This window comes from Trichosurus vulpecula, chromosome 7 (assembly GCF_011100635.1).
Source record: "Trichosurus vulpecula isolate mTriVul1 chromosome 7, mTriVul1.pri, whole genome shotgun sequence".
Taxonomy (NCBI): domain Eukaryota; kingdom Metazoa; phylum Chordata; class Mammalia; order Diprotodontia; family Phalangeridae; genus Trichosurus; species Trichosurus vulpecula.
The window spans coordinates 56093310-56114108 of record NC_050579.1 but is presented as its reverse complement, the minus strand read 5'-3'; the positions used below and the strand labels follow the sequence as shown (position 1 = coordinate 56114108).

The following is a 20799-nucleotide window of genomic DNA, read 5'->3' as shown; positions in this document are numbered from 1 at the left end:
TGGTCAAAGGGTGCTTTATAGTCAGTAGGGTTAAGAATATTCATTTATTAGGCCCTTTACACAAGGACATTTCTGCCATCCCTCTGCTCCAAAAAATTTTACGTCTTACACCCACACTCTCTATAAGAGATATAATCTCCAAAAGAGTTGGCACAATGGATTTATACAGAAGAGGAAGATCAGCTTAATTCCACTTAAAAGTTCAAAATTGCCATCACTATTTTACAAATCAAAGGACATGGAAGTGGTCCACGCCTAAACCCACCAAACCAAATAATTTAATTATTTAGAAAAGTTTCAATTGTTTATTTCACTAACCTAGGATACAGCTTTGAAAGCAGTATGAAACTCAAGCTTGCCTGCTTTTATATTCATCAATCTTAAAATCATGCTATTTAAATCTAATACTCACATAGGACATTCAGGAGTTTCCAGATACATATTACAAGCTAAATGGTTTCCCCCTTCCCATTCTACTGCAATTCTAAAATACAATGAATTTATTACTACATGATCTAAAAGGTTTATACCTTTTTAAATGTTTATATTGGAGGTGAGGGTAAATGCTTTAAACAATAAAAAATGGAGTTCTGCTTTTGATTGTAAAGTCTTTGCAGATTTGCTGGTTCCTGAGTAAATATACACAGTGCTGGCTGTCAGGAGACAGTCTCCTTGTTTGTTAGCAATGACCAGCTTAGATGACAAATGGCATCTGCTGGATGGCAAGTAGGAGATGGGGGAGATGGGATCTTGGAAGACAAAAGTGAATGAAGAGGAATCAAAAAAACAATATTCCTGTTAATAACCTTGCTCTTCATGATTCTTATAAATATCAAAACTGCACTGAAGCAAAATGTTGCCTGAGAAGAATTTTACTTTGCACAGCCTGGTAAAGCTCTATGAAATTCTTCTGGACAAAAAAAAAAGTGATAAAAGCCAAAAACTCAGGGCAGATCGCTAAACTAGCCTTGATGAACTAGAATTTTTACCCTAGAATTTTTACCCAAGATTTAAAAACACCCCTGCATGAATCACATTACCTTTCATAAAAGCTTTCCACTCTAACACCTTATTTACACAGATTACTGAACATTCACCATCACTTCCAATTTGTAAATGGTTTAAATTGAAATGTTTCTCTATTTGTCTTCATTCTTTGTAACAAAGAATACATACATATACATATATATATATAAGGAATAATACAGATTCTAACTAATCACTGCAGTATTTTCTGATGGTTACTTTTCTATCAGTTTAAACAGTGACCCCTATACTGTGCTAATATGCATATAACTACACAACAATATTGCACAAAGTAATATTTATATAACAGATTTAACCTATTTCAGAAACTTTTAGAGAAAATTCATAATTGATATTTCAAAAGATACAGCTGAGTTTCCATGGTGACAGACATAATGAAGCTGCATCTTTTTTGCCTATGTTAACATAAGTTTTCCAAATCTCACCTATTCCAGAAAGGTAAAGAACCAAACTCCAAATTGCACCATAACCAAGTTGATATGCCAATCTGGTCTTATGTAGGGGAGACTCTTCTAATAAACAGAAGGCCTACTGGCATAATTAAGAACTAAGAGAAAGTGAGATGCACATCACATTAACATTCTCAAATAACAAAATGTTTAGACTACATTAACTAGATGAACTGTGCCCGTTTTAAAAATAAAAATAAAAGCATCCAGGCACTATCGCATCAGGCTACCTGAAACTCTAGGGTGAAAAGTCTAGTGCAACTATTCCATACTAGGAAGTAGCAACACAATTAACAGTGAATAAACTCAGGTATGCACCAGTTACAATTGTGAGTTTAAGTGCATTAGTAATACTAGATTTTTATCATGAAGAGATTGAAGCCAGCTGACAAGTCAAGCAGAGTCTTACCCAAAGTTGATGCTCAAAATATGGCAGCCTCATCAGTAGAATGGAGAGCAGTTCTAATTTTGAGACTACTGATGAGTTTAGGAAGCAAAGTATCCACACCAATGACGAAGGTGTTGGGCAGAGCATCACAGTTATCATATCAACTCTACATTTTTAACTAGAACATCTTCTATAGTTGATCTTGAACTCTCGATTAATGAGCCAAAGATAATGACTAGGGACTACTCGTTTGTAGATTTACTGAAGTTCTCCTCTGGGCTCTCAAGAACAGATACAAAGAAGACATTGTGATCATTAAAAGTGCTGTGCTTTCTCTTTCACTAAGAAACTGGAGAGTCACCTAAACGTCCACAGAAGTCACTTGTTCTTTGTAGTTGGAACTAAATGCCACACACTTGCCATGGGACAGGATGCAGGAACCCCGTCCTACAGCTAATGCCATCTTTCCTGCAGAAATTGTACCTGTGCAGTAAAGGACACAGGCACTAAGCGATAGATCTCATTTTGTAAAAGAAGCAAATATGGCAAGAGACAAGATGAAACAAGGGAGTGATCGATTTACCAAGTAAGAATCTCTAACTCCAGGGAGTTCCTATTTTGATTTGAAGAGCAACTGAACTGTTACCTCACACCTTAAAACAGAAAGTAGCAGCAGACCCACTATTACATACTGTACTAACGGGATAAGATACAACTCTTAACTTTGCATAATCTGTGTAAAAAAGATATGCTTGACATTTTTGGAATGTCATTTCTCTTTATAGAATTATAGGCAAGATTTCTCCAATAAAACTTAACTTAAGCCAGTTATAAAACTATAACTTCACATCAAAATTTAAAAAAGTTAAAAAAATGTGTTGAATATGTACATGTCACACAGGAGTGCTTGGATGGTCCTGTGGATCGTGTGGTTGGTCGGATTCCAGGCCGGGTTCCAACTTTATAGTTGGAAGGAGCTGAGCCCCTTGTTCTTGCTGTACAAGTCCTGACGGAGTTGAGAAAGATGAAGAAGCAGTTGTCAGAAGCTGCATCTCTGCACTCGTTCCTTCAGACTCAGTTTTTATACTCACACACTGAGAGTTAGCTTCCGATTCTGACTTTCCAGTGATACCAAAATCTATGTTGGAATTACTTTCAGCATTCTGAGGGCCTTCCACAACAGGGTGGTACTGCTTAAGCCTTATATGCCATGCTAAACTGCACACTGCAGATACGGTTTTAAACTGATGAATGACATTTCTTGGGATGAAGTAGATATCATTATCACACAGCTGGATTCTAGCATAACGAATGCCTTCTCGCCTCATTTGGTTTAGTTTAGCTTCATCCACCCACTGAACACACTGAACAGGGGAAAGAAGAAAGAGGTTACAGTTTGATGTTAATTTTTTTTAAAATGAACTACACATCATTTTACACATTTTAAAGACTGTAAACTTTAGCCTCTACATAGGCACATGAAGAGTCCAAAGTGGGAAGGAAGGCACTTATAAAACGCTAATTAAACCAAAATTAAATACTTTTACATGAAGGAAGGAATACGTTTTGAAAATATCCAATACTAGCTAACACTGCCAGCTTTATAAAGGAAACACTGAATCTGTAATACTTAATTGCACTTAGGAATACTCTTGTTTAAGCCAGTTTAAACACTAATGCTGTAGAAGTGAAGTGACCAAACACAAGTTAAAATGGGGTGGTGGCTTTGTGCAAAGGTCTAGAAGTATTCAAATTGCAGTGAAATATTTGCTTTTTACTCCACACACAGAAATGCTCAGTGCTTTACATCTGAGACCTAAGCCAAACATGACTCCTCCTACCTACAATGAGCAAATGCTTTTGTGTTCTGTCAAGGACAATAATTTTTGGACTGGAAAGAACCAAAAAAAAAAAAAAATGGCACGAGCAAGCTGGTGTCCTGAGTAAGCCAAAAGATAGTATGGTCATCACTGAGTCACCAGGCCTAACTGACATTCAAGACAACTAAAAGAACCAATAACCTTTTAAAGACTGTGCAATGTAGAGGAGGGTCCCACAGGTTCAAAAGACCACCCCAAATTTTAAAGAAGAAAAAAGTGAAATCTCTAAGTCAACAAGCTTGACTGATTCATGGAAGAAATTTAAAATTCATTATGAAATAGTCAGTGGACATCTAAAAAAGGAAGCAGTGATCTAAAAAGAGCCAGGAGACCAACAAGACAACAGTTCATGCCAGATCTAACCTCATTTCTATTCTCAACAGGATCCCTTGACTGGTAGACAGATCAAGGCAATACTATAGCTACCATTTATCTTGACTTAAGCAAGATACTTCATAAAGTATCTCATGAAACTCTTGTGGAAAAGATAGAGATGAGGGCTAGACATTTATACAGTTAAAAAGGTGCAGAATTAGTTGAATGGGCTGTAGCCAATGGTTCAATGTCAACTCCAAAGGAGATTTTGCAGTGGAATTCTCCAGGAATCTGTGCCTGGCTCTATAGAGTTTAACATTTTCATCAATGACTTGGATAAAAGCATAGATGGTTTATTAAACTGCAGATGACACAAAGCTAAGAGGCATGGCTATAGTATCAGATGACAGAATCAGGATCCAAAGCACCTAGCATGTTGGGTCAAATACATTAAGATGAAATTTAAGGGATAAATGTAAACACTTACACGTGGATTCAATAAGTCAACTTTACAAGACAGGTAGGAAAGGGGATGTCAAAGAAAAGGACAGTTAGCAATTCACCTTAAAAAAAGGGGTGGGAGGGAGAAAGGAGGACTTCAAGTTCAGTACGAATCACCCAGCATATGTCAGCCAAAATCTTTAATACTGCCTTAAATGAAGTAGTATCCAGAACTGAGGGGGTGGGGGTTGTCAGGCCTATTCCAGTCAGGACATATCTGAAATACTATATTCGTTTCTGGATGTCACATTTTAGGAAGGGCACTGAAAAGTGGAACAACAACTAGAGGAAAGCAACCAGGAGTGCAAAGAGCCTCAATATCATAGTGTAGGAGAACTGAAGAAGCTAGAGGTGCTAAGCCCAGAAAAGTCATTAGTAGAGTAAGTCTAGCAGCGGTGAATGGAATTTGCTAAATGACACAGTTGGTCGGGTTCAATTTAAGAAAAAAGTTTTAAGTAACTAAAGCCATCCCAAAGTAGCTTCCACAGAAGATAGTAGGTCCCCCCTTCCCTACAAGTCTTCAAATAAAGCCCAGCAGACCACTAGTCAGGTATTTATACAAGAGATTTTTGTTCAGGTATGAGATGAACTCCAGCCTCCAGAAGTCCCTTTGAACTTAAGATTCTGTGATTAAATGAAGTTAAGATTTCATTGATTCAACTACAATGTAAAAAAATAAAGTCAACATGCATGAATAAAAGACTCTTACTGTTCCCCTGGGAGCCCAGGCTCTCCCCCATTCTCTACTCTGACAGTTGACTGCCCCACCTGTTATTCTCCTTTGGTCTTTTAGTATGGTAAGTGATTCCTCTTCTCTGAAATGGCCTGTCACTCCCAAATTTATTTCTTTGGAGCCAGTATTTACAGATCCTCAACACACTTGACTTTCCTGGGTTCCCACCAATTTTATCCAGATTTCTGATATTTAATTATTACTTTTAACTCTTTTCCTGTAAGGAATGGTCACATTCAGAAAGCTTACTGTCAATCATTCCTAACTGGTCTCCTTCCCTATAAATTAGAAAAGGCTACTTCTGTGATTCTCCTTACTGACATTTAGAAATAGCTATTGCAAATATCATCAGTCAAAGGTTGCAATGAGAAAGCAAATTCTGTACCTGTGACACTGGAGGTTCATGGAGGTCTAACTGAAGTCTCTGCACAACATCAGTGAAGTCCTCAGCATGAAAACAAATCACATCTTTGGTTATTCGAGGTTGGTTACTCCTAAAATGGGCAAGTAAACATGGAGAGGTATCTCACAATCAAAGAGAGGTTGCCAAGTCATTTCAACTATAGCTCTGGCTCCAAAATTACAAGAATTCACTTGCTTCCTTTAAAACCTTTTTTAAAAACCTAATTTGATTTTAATCCATAGAAATTCAAAATAGTCCAAGTAGAAACAGTTGTTTCCTTTCAAATGTTTATTATAAGTGAGCAAGGAAAAGATGGAAAAACGGGTAAAAAAAACATCTCAGCCTTTCTTGTGCCATAATCATTTCAATTCAACGAGCATTCATCAAGAGGCTACGTGCAAGGCACTATGCTCAGAACTCAAGATAGAGAAAAAGGATATAGCCCCCCACCCCACAAAGGAGCTTTATACTATAACAGGACATGAAATCTCAAGAAGTGCATTCAGCCTTTAAAAAAAAAATTCCTGGTAAAACAAAACACATTGAAATAAGAAAAAGCAAAAATGTATACACAACAGAAATTGAGATATCCCTCAGTAATCGTACACCATTCTGAACTTGAGTCTCCCCCTTTTCAGGAGGGGATAACACAAACATGGAGTTGCATGCGATGACTTACCATTCACTAAACTGTACAGCTTTCAAAACCCCCACAGCAGCCGTACTCTGCCAGTCAAACCCCTGACCTACATGATCGGCATGGGCTCTCGTTCTATCTTCAAAGAGAACTTCTCGGGGCTCACTGGTCCGAGGTAGGTACTGGAGGTTTTTAATTTCATTCATTGATCTAAAATTGATTTGATTGTGGGACAACAGGGAGGGAAGACAAGAGACAGTATTATTATCAACAGCAATGACTCATATTTATGTATTATTCTACAAAGCAGTCTCCTCACAGTAACCTTGTAAAGTTGGTACTATAGGCATTTTTTTCCCATTTTACAGATGAGGAAATCAAAACTCATGGAGCTTAAGACTTGCCCATGATTATATCCACTAAGTAACAGAACCAGAATTTGAATGCAGATTCAATTCAAAATCCAGTGCTCTATTTCACTGGACCAAGCTTCCTCCCATTACAAAAGAAACCCACTGCAATCCTAACAAGCAGTTTCTGACAACAAAAATATTTGTGTTAAAAAATTAAATAAAAAAGTTTACATAGCATCTTAGGTTTTTAAAGCACTATCCTTGTAAACTTTAGAAGGTTGCTAGCATTAAATATTGTCTGCTTTTGCACATAAGAAAACAGAGCCTCCAAGAGACTAACTTACTCATGGTTATAAACCTAGTAAGTCAGCCAGCATTTATTAAGCACCTACTATATGTCAGGTAGTGTGCTATGTACTGGTGATAGGGGAAAAAAAAGGCAAAAGACACTTTTTTGCCATCAAAGAGCTTACAATCTAATCAAGTATTGTGTTTTAATGTTCAGAATTTTTACTGCCCCCCAGTCCTCATTCTTAATAACTCAGAATATTCCACTAGAGGTTCATGACTCCACAGGGCACACTCCCTACATGTGATAGCATTCAGCACATTACACGTAAAAGTCTTTATTAAAGAAAAGATGGAAATGAAAGTTGAAAGCTATTTGGTTCATTCACCAAAAGAAAACTCTGGGAAAAAAATTCACTCAAATGCTTGTAATTTTTCTATCATAATTAACAATACAGAATATTTAATTCAAAGTGAAATCAAACTTACTCAGAACACTTACTTCCTGCCCTTGAGAACATCACCACAGTAAACTTCTTAAAACGAAGATCTGGCTAAGTCAAATGTTTAATAAAAAGCTACCACATACAGCACAGCCAGATCAAGTTCACAGATTATCATGACACTGGGCTTGTCAAAGTGAGCCATTCTGCCTAAGTGACAACTCTCCATGTTCAAATTAAACAACTGAGAATAGAGAAAATGGACACACTCAACCACTTAAAAAAAAGGTGGGAGGGCAGAAGAGAAGAATCCTAGTTATAAGAGTTCAAGTAACATCACGTAGATTAAAACAGTTTGATGCCTTTCTGCCCAAGACACTAACTTTTAGATCTTATCTCATAATACCATGCTAAATAGATTCACTTGGAAAAGTTAATAATAATCCTTAGAAACCATGAACAAGACAAAGAATAATTAAATTTTTGCATTTTTGGAAGGGGAACAAAATGTTTACCGGCGTCTTTTGAAGGGTGACTTTGGCATATCTGCTGTAGGGATCATCTGTTCTCCTGGCCTCACCCACATTATAGGTCCATCATCACTCTGGGACCTACACTGGAGTCGGAGACTGGAGAGCGTGCCCCAGGGCAAAGTCATCTAAAAATGAGACAAGTCAAGTTAATAGAGATTTGAAAAAAAAATTTACAACTTATTAAAAAGCAAGATCTCATAAAGAAATAAATACCATGTCACAAATGGTATATATCTAAAAAAAATTTTAAATAAAATTTCAGTGGCAGTATCTTTTCAGTCAACCATCTGGGTGGTCTTTTTTTTTCTTAAAAGCAGGCAAATTGCATTACCTTATGGATATATATTTCAAATAAGTAACCTAAACTACAAATTAACAATCCAGATTAACACTTACTTTCAGAAATGGTGATTCTTCTAACATATCAAGGAATTCTGGGAAATAATCACCAACTTCTTCATCTACTGCTCCAACAAGACTTATCTGCCTCATAGGACCTGCACGGTAGGTTCCACAGCAGTATGTCCTGTTGACCTGAGATTAAGCAGAGGAAAAAAATAAGGACTGAAGTACACTATTCAACAATAGAAGGAGCAAGGTATCATTTCCAAATTTGCTACTTCTCCTACATGCTAAACAGTCATTTGTCAGCACCTTGGATAAAGGAAGGCAATAGTTATAAAACACTTCTACCTGACTACCACAACTGGCAAATATAGATACATATATATACACAGACACACACACACAAGTAAGGCCCAATTAAATCAATGCCCAATCAACTATGTCTATTTCCTTTATTATTAGCTATGCTAGCACACCAGAGGTTGGCTATATGCCGCATATAAGCTTGTGAAGTGCAACAAGCCAAAAGATTTAGTATCTCAAAGTAGTTTCAACATTTCACGATACCTTCAGATTGCCACCCACCCAAAACAGCCTTTAAAGTTTGATATATACATAAAAAGGCATTTTAACACACAAAGATGAAGGAAGGAATCATCTAGCTAACAAAACAAAAGCAGCAGGGATAGTATATATAGTTTGTAAATACATAGCACATACATGCTTTCTAAAGCAGTATTCCTCACCATTCTTCTATATGGAAGTAACTACTGCTTTTTCTTGTTGAGCAGATCAAACGGTATTTAAATATACTCAGCCAACCCCTATGCTGGTTATCAAATCTTACCTCCCACTACCTCAAAATGAACTTTACGGGTCTAAGGAAGATGACTATAAATAAGGTACTCATTCCACCAGCCACCAACTTTGTTCATTATGTGGTCCTTTCCTAAGATGCCATCTGTCCTGATCCAAATCTTCTCTGTTCATCAGGGCACAAATCACTGTCTAGGAAGCCTTCCTCTTCTTCCCTGGCTACATGATCATTTCCATTCCTATATCCCTAGAATAGCTGGTATGTATATGCATCTAGTCTCCTGGGTGAGGTTAAGTTTTCTTGAAGACAGAGACCAAGTCTCATAATTCTTTACTACCCCTCCCATGCCCCATAACAAATAGCACAGTGCTCACAAAAGTACTCAAACTAAGCCTAACAACTTATTTGGTACTACATTAACATTATTCTTTAATCTAATAGTTATCAAAATATTTTTAAAAATTCAATGGAACCCTTAACAGTGAAGTATTTAAATTTTTGTAAAAAATATTTGTCAATTAAATAAAACTCCAAAACTAACAACATAATTTATTCAGCAGAGGGGAAAAAAGTTATGATGTATGGTTATTCAGTATCATTTATTATTTTATAATCACAAGATATTAGAAGAAAGTAAGAAAGCTCTTAGTACACATTTGATGGCCTGCTCATTGGCAAAATTAAGGGAGAGTAGATGAAAGAGTTATATAGGATAGGCAGCGAAGCTTTAAACCTGCATCGTTGAAAGAAATATTCAGATTGAGATCATAGATCTATTTATGTATTTGTGTAAGATGTTTCACAATTAACTTCATCTTCCCCTTTACTTACATTAACCAGTGTTTGTGTATGAGGTGTTATTGTAGTTTATCGCATTATGACTTTAAAATTTCAAGAATTTTGTTGTTTCGAATTTACATATCTGTAAAGGCCTTTGTAATACACCAAAACCACAAAACTATTACTTAAAATTTGGTTAAACACATATAATTGTATCAAGATCACTAGAAGTAAACCCAATTAGAGACTGCTATATTTAAATCTGTGTTTCTTTTGTAACTACTTTGGTACTCTAGGTTCACAGATATTTGTTTAATCATTCTTGTCTTAGTATGATCTTTGCCTTGTCTTCATCTCCTTAATTGGACCTAATGGGCACAAGTATAAAAATATTTTTAGCTAAAAGTACTGAAAAAACATAAATGGCCACCAATTATTTTACATGATTACTAATCTGTTAAACCAGAAATTTAAGTAGGCACACATATTGGGCACAATCAATAACCAATCCAGATCAATATGATGCCAACTTTTAGCTACATGATCTAATCTCTGACGGTCCCATTAATGGGCCAAAGACACACACACTGCAAGCAACTGAGGAAGAAAAAAGCAACAGAAAAAAGTGATCATTTGTCACGGTTGTCTACCACCATTACTACTTTTTCTTTGAGGAAACCCTTGGACTGCTTCCTGGTCCTTGGAGTCCTAAAACAGAATTAAGAAACTGTTCCAGTTATTTACTGCTCTTCTCATTTTCCGTACATGTACTTATTTACCCAGAAGTTTCCCAAAGGTGGGGAGCAAGTCTTATGTGTCAAGCACATACGAATGAATGAGTTCAAAACTCAGGGCTCCAACATTTCTACTAACTTTCTTACAACACAATTTCAGACAAATCACTTCTCTATCTCAAGTAAAACACATAAAACTGACCCAAATGTAGGGGCAAAATAGGTCTGCAAATGTTCCTATCACCTTCACAAGACAAGTTAGGAAGATGTTACTTTTTTGTCCTAACAGTAGGATGCAAGTAAGCAATAATTTCGTTTGAGACAAGTATTGATAATTCTCTAATTTTTAACAAGTTAAATACAGATGATCATTATATGTACAACATGCTATTATAATGGGGTGGGGGGGGAGAGACCCCAAACTTAAATCTGACACATTTAATGATATACACAATGATTATGCAGTAATTAGGGATACAATAAGTACTCCTTTTGTTTGGGGGTTGGGGGTAATCCCTAAAGCAAACTTTTCATTTCTACTAAGATTAAATAATTCTTAAATTTTAATTTAATTTAATTTTAAATAATAATTCTTAAATTTTTACTATTTGTAACTTCCCTCAAGTCATACTCCAATGATTAGGTGCTCAAAGGTGATATAGAGATCAAACCCTAGTGCGTGCTACCATACAGAAAAGGCTTCAAGCATGACCTTGGTGAAAGACTGTTTGCTATATAAGAACCAATCTAGCTAAATAATAAAAAAGAGCTCATGACCAGTAAAGTTACCAAAAGGTAGTGATTTCTTTGGTCACAACAACATATGAAACAAACATAAAATAGTACTGTCTGAGGAGCCTCAGTCCACTTCAAAGGGGGTTAGTAACGCATAGCATATCATTTCAGACCACCTAGAACGTTAGCTTAACTACATAATTATTGACATGTCAAAATAAAGAAACTGGAAGATAAAAAAAAGTTAAAGTTAAATGAAAAGATGGACTACAGGTTCTCATTTAAGAGGTCTGCTTTATTATTATACCTTTGGATAGACAAGTAATTTCATAGGACATTTGGTCATCTCATTCTATAGTATTCATGATAAGCAAAAGCAAAACTTATTCCAAGAAGGTAACTAAAACTTATATACAAACCCTGTTGCTGAGGATGAATTAGAAAAATTCTGTAGAGAATTAGTAACATCCTACTAACCAAAATAAATGTATACTTTGAAAACAGGTGATAAATTACAAAGGTGGGTAAAGGTGAGTATGCCAAAAAATGGAGAAAATTTGATTTTGGTTTAAGAAATGAAAGAACAAGGTTTCTAGACTATTCAGAATCCTTATATGTTTATATCATGAAAACTTTCTTCAAGTAGAAAATCAGAAGCCATTGGATAACCCCAAATATCGCAACACAGGAAAATGACTTTTAACGGAAAGGAAATGATTGGTTACTGATGTGGAAGTTGTAACAAAATCAGACATCCAAATATGGTTAAACCATTTGCTAACTGGAGAAAGGGTCAAAAATCAACATGAAATTTGAAGAAAGGATAAAGATGAAATGGTATAACCATTAAGGACTTCGTAATCAATTGCTAAAACAAGCTATCAATGCTGAAAATGGGAAATGGAAAAAGATAAAGATATTGACCTTAATTATTGTCAACAGTTCCCACAAAATTTATTGGCTTGAAAGCAGCTGATAACCAAAAATTTGCCTTAGCACACACTTCATCTCTCCTCAGAAGGTTGAGATAGCAGCCAATGGGCAACACTTATTTGTAAAATACTATAGAGAAAGATAGCAAAAAGATTTTCAAGTGCATCACCTCAAAACAACAAGAAATAGCTGATGCAAAACCATGCTGAAAACTTAGCTAAGACTCAACTAAGCCCTTATCATTCCAAGAATAGTCATAGCTGAAGCTAGGAAGGCAAAAAATGGAGTGCTACCTGTTTTTATCTTCATTGACATTGGAACCACAACATTTAGAACTTAAAACTCAGCCCCAGATGTGCTATATGCAAATGTAGAAATGGTACTTAGAAAGATAAAATCAACAAGAGGAGCTGGACCAGACAGATTAGGAACGAGATCTGTCCTAGCAGTGACAATCTTCAAGGGGTTAGAGTATTATTTTACAACGTCATAGAAAGAAGGTACCAAAAAGATGGAAATGATACACAATGACAACAACAATAATAAAGGAGGGCACATTAACAATGTCCTACACCTACTTTTTCATCTTAATTGAAACCATATGCCTTCTGTCATATGGGCCTAAGCCCAACTCCCCCTCACCACTTTCAAACAGCAAGAAATCAGCCAAAGAAAACAAAAAGAAGAGAAACAGCAAAGAACATGAGAGAAGGCCACACCAACTACCATCTTGCTACTCTCTCCCAACTGTGTACTCCAATGTTCCCACTCCACAACCTACACAGTGGAGTCAGAAATAAAAGGTTAGAAACAGCACAACAGGTGTTGGTGGATCCCCAAAGGTCTTTTCAACCTGTGTCACTATTTCTCAAAGTCCGCTTCCTTGTCAACAATTTAATGAGAGTCCACCATTTCTTAGCATATGGAAGTTTACTGGCTCAACGCCAATGATTTGGGCAAGAGAACAATATTAGGAAAAGGAGCAAGTACAGAAATTGTTGCAATGTCATCTATAAAAGATACTCCCTACAAGGTCAAAATAAAATGGTTTGTACCCAACAATAACCCATCCTACAATATTGAGTATAACCCTCAAGGAGCTTTCAGTGACTTTCAGTGATATCCAAGCATTTACACTAACCAGGGTGCTTGCTGCAAGTCATTCAGAAAGAGGTCTAGATGGGGGGGGGGGGGGGGGGGAGGCGGGTGGAGAAATCACATGAACTTCTCCCACATCTACACTGGGAAAAGAGAAATTTTTTTAAATATCACAGCAAAAGTACAATAAAATGAACAGTAGACTGGGCTAGAAGTGGAGTGGGAAGGTGGGTAAAGTCAATAAAGAGACTAAAAAATACTGCTCTTGGAGGGCTGATTAGAGAAGTGGAGGGAATGGTAATTTGGGTCTGAACCAAGAGAAAAAGGAACCCCCCACACACCCCCACTCCCACTCAACTACTTCAGCAGTCCCTTGCTTAATTACTTTTCTAAATTTTTTAAATCTTGAAATCCCTCATAACAGAAAATAAAAAGACGGAAAAGAAAGTTTAGCAAAACCCCAAACATCGACTGGATCTGACAGTGTAGGTGCTGTCTTTCTCTCCACAACAGGAGAGAAAAGAAACACTTTCTCAAGCCTTCAGGCCCAGGCTTCTTGGCCTGGTTTCATTTTTTGCTTTTCCCAAACTGTGGTGGCCTTTGCACAGGCTGTTTTTCTTACTCTATTTACCCCATCTGCATTTGTTCCTTAACACCGTGGTAACATCCTGTTATATTTAACTTTATGAGTGTTTGGAAGCGCTGCAGAGATTTTGGTGGCTATGGGATCTTTCTGACTTGGACCTCCTTGGTATATGCTTAGCCCTGGGATCTCTGGGTCAAAAGGGTAAGGACATTTTGGTCATAGTTTTAAGCATAATGCCTAATTGTTGGCTCAATTCACTGCTCTGTCAACAGTGCATTAGTGTCAGTATTTCCATAGCCCTTCCAGTATTGACAATTAGCTGGATAAGAACCAAAAACTATTTTGATTCACATCTCTCACATTTTTATTTAGAGCAATCATTTTATGTAGAGGTTATTAGTTTGTTCATATTCTTTGACCATTTATCCGCTGGGGAATGGCTCTTGGTCTTATACATCTGCGTTAATTCCCAACATACAGGGAAGGTAGAATTACGTTAGAGTACTTAGAAGTAGCTAAGTGGCACAGTGCACAGAATATTGGACCTTGAGTCAGGAAGACCTGAGTTCAAATCTAGCCTCAGACACTAGCTGTGTAATCACTTCACCTTTGTTTGCCTCAAGTTTTCCCAACTATAAAATCGGTATGATAATAGCACCTTACCTTCCCAAGTTGTGAGAATCAAATGAGGAAATACTTTAAAAAAAATTTAATGTTTTATTTTTCCCCAGTTACATGGAAAAACAAATTTTAACATTTGTTTTTAAAACTGTGAGTTCCAAATTCTCTCCTTTCCTCCTTCCTTTTTTTCTCTCCTCTCCCCATTAAGAAGGCAAGCAATTCAATATAGGTTATACATGTGTAGTCATGCAACACATTTCCATTATAGTCAAGTTGTAAAAGAAAACAAAAACAAAAAAAAAAAACCCACAAGAAAAATAAAGCAAAAATAGTATGCTTTAATCTGTATTGAGAGACCATTAGATGGACAGCATTTTTTCATCATAACTCCTTCAGAGTTGTCTTGGCTTGCTGTATTGCTGAGAATAGGTGTCATTCACAGAGGATCATCTTACAATATTGCTGTTACTTTGTACACAGTACATTTCACTTTGCATCAGCTCATGTAAGTCCTTCCAGGTTTCTCTGAGAGCATCCTGCTCATCATTTCCTATAGCACAATAGTATTCCGTCATAATTACACAGCACCATTTGTTTAGCCATTCCCCAATTGACAGGCACCCTGAGGTAAGTAATACTTGTAAAGTGCTTAGCTCAGTGTGCGGCACATACACAGGCAAGCTTAATACTTATTCCTTTCCTTCCTTGTGACAAGCAATAATAATTCTGGTAGTTTTATTTTGTGACAGCAATGGTCATGTACACGTACATGTACAACAGTAGGTTGATTCAGATCAGCTGGCTAGATGAAACCAGAGCTCCTTGGTTTCCACACCTGTAGCTCCTCTCCTACCAGCTGAGCACATGTCACACCCTGTCTATCCAATCAGCAGTCAAGACTCCTAGATTCCACATCATTCACAGTTATTCTTTTCTTTCCACTCACATGATCTCTACCCCATCTCTTGCCCAGACTACTGTAATAGCCAACGATCATGTGACTTCTTTGCTTCCCGTTTCCTCCCTTTGAAATCCATTTCCATTCAGCTCCCTGATTAATGCAAACCATTACCCTACTTGAAAATCTTCAATGGCTCTCTTTTGCCACTAGGATAACATACAATGTCCCCATTTAAAGCACACCACAATATGGGTCCCACCTATACTTCTAGTCTTACTTTCTATTACTCCCTCCCAGACACTTTTTTCAGTCAAGTTGGCCTGCTGGCTGTGGGCCATACACAACATTCCACTTCTCACCTCCAAGGCTTTCTACAGGTAGTTTCCCCTTGCCTAGAATACATTTCCACCTTACCTCATAGGCTGCTTGATGGCTCAGTGGATAAACAGACTAGAAGTCAGGAAGACCCGAGTCCAAATTCAGCTTAGTAGCAAGTCACTTACTCTGTCTCCTTAGTTTCCTCAGCTGTGAAGTGCAGACAATAACAACTACTTTCTAGGATTATTGTGAGAATAAAATGAGAATATTTGTAAAGCACTCTGCAAATCTTAAAGCACTATACAAACACTAGCTATTATCACTGTTATTACCTCTGCCTCAAATGTTCCCTACACTCCTTCAAAGCAAAGCTCAGGGGCACCTCTTATTCTGTCTTTCCCAAGATCCCCAGTTGTTTTCTCTGTCTCTTGATTTGTATTACTTGGTATAGACACTATATTCATTTGTTTAAGTTCTGTCTCCTCAGTAGGGCAGTCCTAATGGAAATGGACAATTGTTTTTTGTCTTTGAACTCTCAGTGGCTAGAAGGCTTTAATTTTTCATCTGGCCCAGTTGACACTTAACTACTGCAGACAGGCAGCTACTCTCTTAGAGCTGTCAGGGACAATGAGAAGTTTAATGACTTTCTCAGGGTCACTTCAGAGTTGGGACTTGAAACCAGGTCTTCCTGACACTTAAGTCAAATTATCAATCTCACTAAACCAAAGAGCTTCAACCCCATTGTAGTAGTTGTCCTTTGTTGCATTTGCTTAAAAGTGCAATCAATAAAAAAAAAGGATAGACCTTAATAGTGACTAAACGTTATTCTAATGAATGACAATGGAACAATACCCCCAAATTTGTGAGATGCTACTAAAAACAATTTTCAGGGAATATTTTTCTCAACACAATATTGACAAAAGTGAATATAGAGCAGTAAATTAAGCCTACAGCTTAAAAAAAAAAACCCACAAAAGACAAATAATCTCCTCTACCCCAAGCACAAATATAATGAAAAAAATCAAAGATAACCAAAATTAGAAACAAAAAGAATTGGCTTGTAAAAAACCCTGAAGAGTCTGATTGTTGATTATATAACCATTTGCCCAATTGTTTTTTTTTAAATACAACCAAATAAAAAATTGGAAAGGGAAATTCACAACAAAAGAAGAAGCAGTATGGTGTGATAAAAATATGGTTGTAGATTGTGGAGTCAGAGAACCCACAAGTTAAAATTCCAGAACTCCCTCCCTGTGTTGCTTGGAGAAAAAAAAAATCCTCTCTGCCTCAGTTTCCTCATCTTTAAGATGAAAGGGTAAGGCCTACATAACTTATAGGGTCCCTTTCTGCCCTAAATCTCTGGTCTTAATGAAATAAAGAAAATTATACTACCTAATGCAACCTTATATGTCAAGGAAATGGATATTTACAAAAACCTCTTGATCTCAGAATGGAAAACTGAGAGAGCTGAAGTGACTGTAAGTCCAGATAGACTTAGAAATGAATTCTATCAAATATTTTAAAACTTAATAACTTCTATACTATAAGCTTTTTTTTTTTTAACAAAAAGAGACAAAGAAGGTATACTACTAAACTAATATTGCCTTGATACCCAAACCAGGTTGAAAGAAATAAACCAGAGGGGAAAACATATACATGTACACCACTCCCACCACCAACACCACCATCAAACATACCCAGACATCAAAGTATTGAATAAGAGACTAGAAAAGAATCTAGAGCAATATTTAAAAATTATTCACCATGGCTAGTTTGAATTTATGACTAGAATTCAGTTTGTTCAGCTAAGCATAATAAACTATACTAAAAAGAAAAATAATAAAACCACAATTATATGCCAGTAGTAGAGCCTTTGATAAAATATAGCGTTCGTTTATGCTGAAAGTATTAAAATTATATGAATAAAAGAACTTTTACTTAATATGTTAAAAAAAAATAAAGAGTTATGAATGGAATACAAGATTGTGAAAGCTTCCCTATGAATAACTCAGGCAAATACTCAAAATAGTACAAATTTAGTTAGGATGTGGACCTCACTAGGCCTAAGTTTCGTTTTCCTGTAAATCATAAGATTTCGGGGAAATCAGGTGATATTCCCCTCTCCCCCTACCCAGCCTACTTACAAACCACCATCTTAACATTAAAGTTTCCCTATAAGGTAATTCTGTAGTTTCTGTGCTGGTATTGGGTAAAACTTATTCCTGGTTAGATTGTGAGGCCACCTGTCCCCACAAATGGAGACAGGGGTCCAGCCTCTGGGGTGGGATTTCTTAGAATTGTTTGTACAAGGATATATAGCCCCTTGCTTGCCTTCTCCCCCTTGCCTCTCTTCACTGCTATCTCTGCCCTGGTAGTGGAAGATGCCCAATTCTCGAGACTTGATCAAATAAAGCTTCTGTTTTTATCCTACCTTGAGAAACTGAGACATCTCTGTTTTATTTACTTGAGCCAGTGGTTTTTTGTCCCACACAGTTGTTGGGGGCTTATCCGGGATTCCCCTCGATTGGGGGGGGATTCTCTTCACCAGGGAGCAGGATCCAGCGCACCAAAAAGGATTTATTGAGGGTTCCTGGTCCTGGTGTGGGGCTCCTCCCTGTTGAGGAAAAATCTTGAAGAGAGAGACTCGGAGGAACAGAAGCTGTGCTAGGCTCCAACATTCCAAAGTGAAAAGTAAAAAAGCCCAGCCGGCTGGTGTGGTGAAGTCATAAATAAGTATGCATATTCTCCAGAGGTAAGCACTCGGAGGCCTGGGGGTTATTTGTTGAGTCTAAGACTCGGGGAGTTCGGTGACAGCTCTCAACCAAATTAGGGTGGGATGGAAACCCCAAAGTCAAGGACGCTCACCAGATCGCTTCACGGGGGACTTCGGAGGAGTTGGGCGACCCTCCCCATTCGGCTAAGTTCTTCTGAACTTGGAGGGTGCCATGACGGCCTTCGTAAATTATGGGAAAAAAAGCAGTCTAAGTCTGTGCAGTCGGAGCACAAGTGTGAGGTACCTGTAGATAGTCCTTTAGGTAATCAATTGCAAAACTGGAATAAACAACAAAAGTATAAAGGGAAAGGGCAATTAAAACCCATTGCTTTGGAGCAAAATAGAAAGGAAAATGGCTATAGACAAGAGCTCTTAAAATATTTGACCTAGGTGGGTAGAATGGATTTTTCCTGGTACTTTGAGGAAAGCTCTCCCAGGGAAAGTGAAAAAGCTTTTGGATTTCTGTATCTTTCTGTCTGTGTCTGTCTGTATCTGTGCTTCTGTGTGTGTGTAATCCGACACCCTGTTATGTCCACTATCTGGTTTTCTCTCCCTCCCTGACTCCAGTCTCTTCAGAGGAGCAGGAGGGTGGGGGAGTGTAATCAGAATGGACTTTGTTTTCTTTGAATGACTCAGCTTACCTCATTGAGCTTCCCTGGACACTGGGGCTTGCTCTTCCGGGGCAGGAAGCCCAGCGACCATGCCAGGAATTAGAGAACTTCCTGTGTGATGAGTCATGGGGCTGGCTGAGGGGAGGTGTGTTAACCTGGTCTACGCTAGGGGGAGGGGCCAAGCCAAGAACCAATCGGCCCTGGTCATTCAGGCGGCACTTGATGATGTCAAAAACTCTATAAGAGGGGAGAGGACAGCTTGAAGATCTCCTTTTCCTTTTCCAGTTGGAGCCAGAGACGCCTACAGCCGAAGCTGAGCTGCCGGTAGCAGAGCTGACTGGAGGCCAGTGGGTAATCTTACCGTAGAGGGGAAGCATGTATACTATTTTGCCTTATACTATCTCATTTCTCTGTGGCCTCCTGGTTACCCTTGTGAGGCGGACTTATTGGGCCTGGAAGCTTTTGATGAAAATATCAAAATGAGGACGCTGGTTTGTGGGCTTGTTACTGTGGAGTGTAAATACATGCTTTAGTTCTCCTGCCTTCTGCCTAGAGAATTCCTTATATCCTGCGGTTCCGGACCTTTTAGGCACATATGAGATTCTCTTTGAAATCATAAATTCTGCCTTCCTAATATAGGGAGAGAGAAAGAGAGAGAAAAATATTTTCTTGTTTAAGTTATGTGATGGAAAAGGCAAGGTAAAGAGGAGTGTCAGGTCAGAATTAGAAAGAAATAAGGTATGTGCATGCAGTTTTAAAGGGGCTTTCATCAAAGTCCACCAGAAAGGAAAGGCAAGAAAGTTTAACGATGTAGGGAAGAGGCATGTGAAGGAAGTTTAAGAAAGGTATAATCTATTTGCACAAACAGTGTGAATAGAGGTTTTGAGAGTACAAGGTGGAAACTTTTGGGAAGTTGTTAAAAAAAAAGTGCTCTTTCTTTCTCCCTCCATTCCAGATCTGGCCAGTTTGGAATGTGAAGAGAGATAAGCGGGGACTTTTCCCTTAAATTTAAGTGAAATGTGTTACTTCTAATTTGATGCTTAAGATAAGTCAGAATTTATTATGCTATTTGGCACTAAGGCAAATTCAGGAAAAGGCATAGATCTGAAAAAGAGACACTTTGAGCTCCCCAATATGAGGAGAAAAGGAAAAAATCTGGAATGTGTACTACAATGCATTGTAATTATGGTTTTCCAATTTTCATTATTAAGAACTTTAAGTAATGATCCTTTAAATAGAATTGGAAAATATTTAATAGCATAAAGGTATTAAATAAATCTAGATTTTTTTTACATACAACTACAGAGATCCTTATGTGCAATTTAGTGACCCTCATTCCTATTTGAATTTGAGAGAAAAAAAAAGTGGCTTAAAACTTCCAAAATAGAGAAATATGACCAGAGAATGAGAACCATCTGAACATATTTTACCCAAAAGACTGTTACTTACTACATTCCTGAGAAACGAAAATACTTTCTAGAATAGGAATTAGCTCAATAGATATAGATATTTCTAACTTGCTGTGATTTTCCTAAGTTTGTTACTTGGAAAGTTTAAAAAGCGATTCGGCTGCGAAT

The 20799-nt window shown here is 37.4% G+C and overlaps 1 protein-coding gene across 1 annotated transcript in view; it reads right to left on the bottom strand.

Moving 5' to 3' along the window:
- The window catches only part of RSBN1 (round spermatid basic protein 1), a 56768-nt gene continuing 35969 nt past the window's right edge, over positions 1 to 20799 (bottom strand). The window contains exons 3-7 of the mRNA XM_036767449.1: positions 8367 to 8504; positions 7953 to 8095; positions 6396 to 6563; positions 5699 to 5807; positions 1 to 3248 (exon numbers count right to left, since the gene is read on the bottom strand). Of these exons, the coding sequence (XP_036623344.1) occupies positions 2778 to 3248; positions 5699 to 5807; positions 6396 to 6563; positions 7953 to 8095; positions 8367 to 8504 (1029 nt within the window). The 3' untranslated portion in view covers positions 1 to 2777. The remainder of the gene's footprint in view (positions 3249 to 5698; positions 5808 to 6395; positions 6564 to 7952; positions 8096 to 8366; positions 8505 to 20799) is intronic.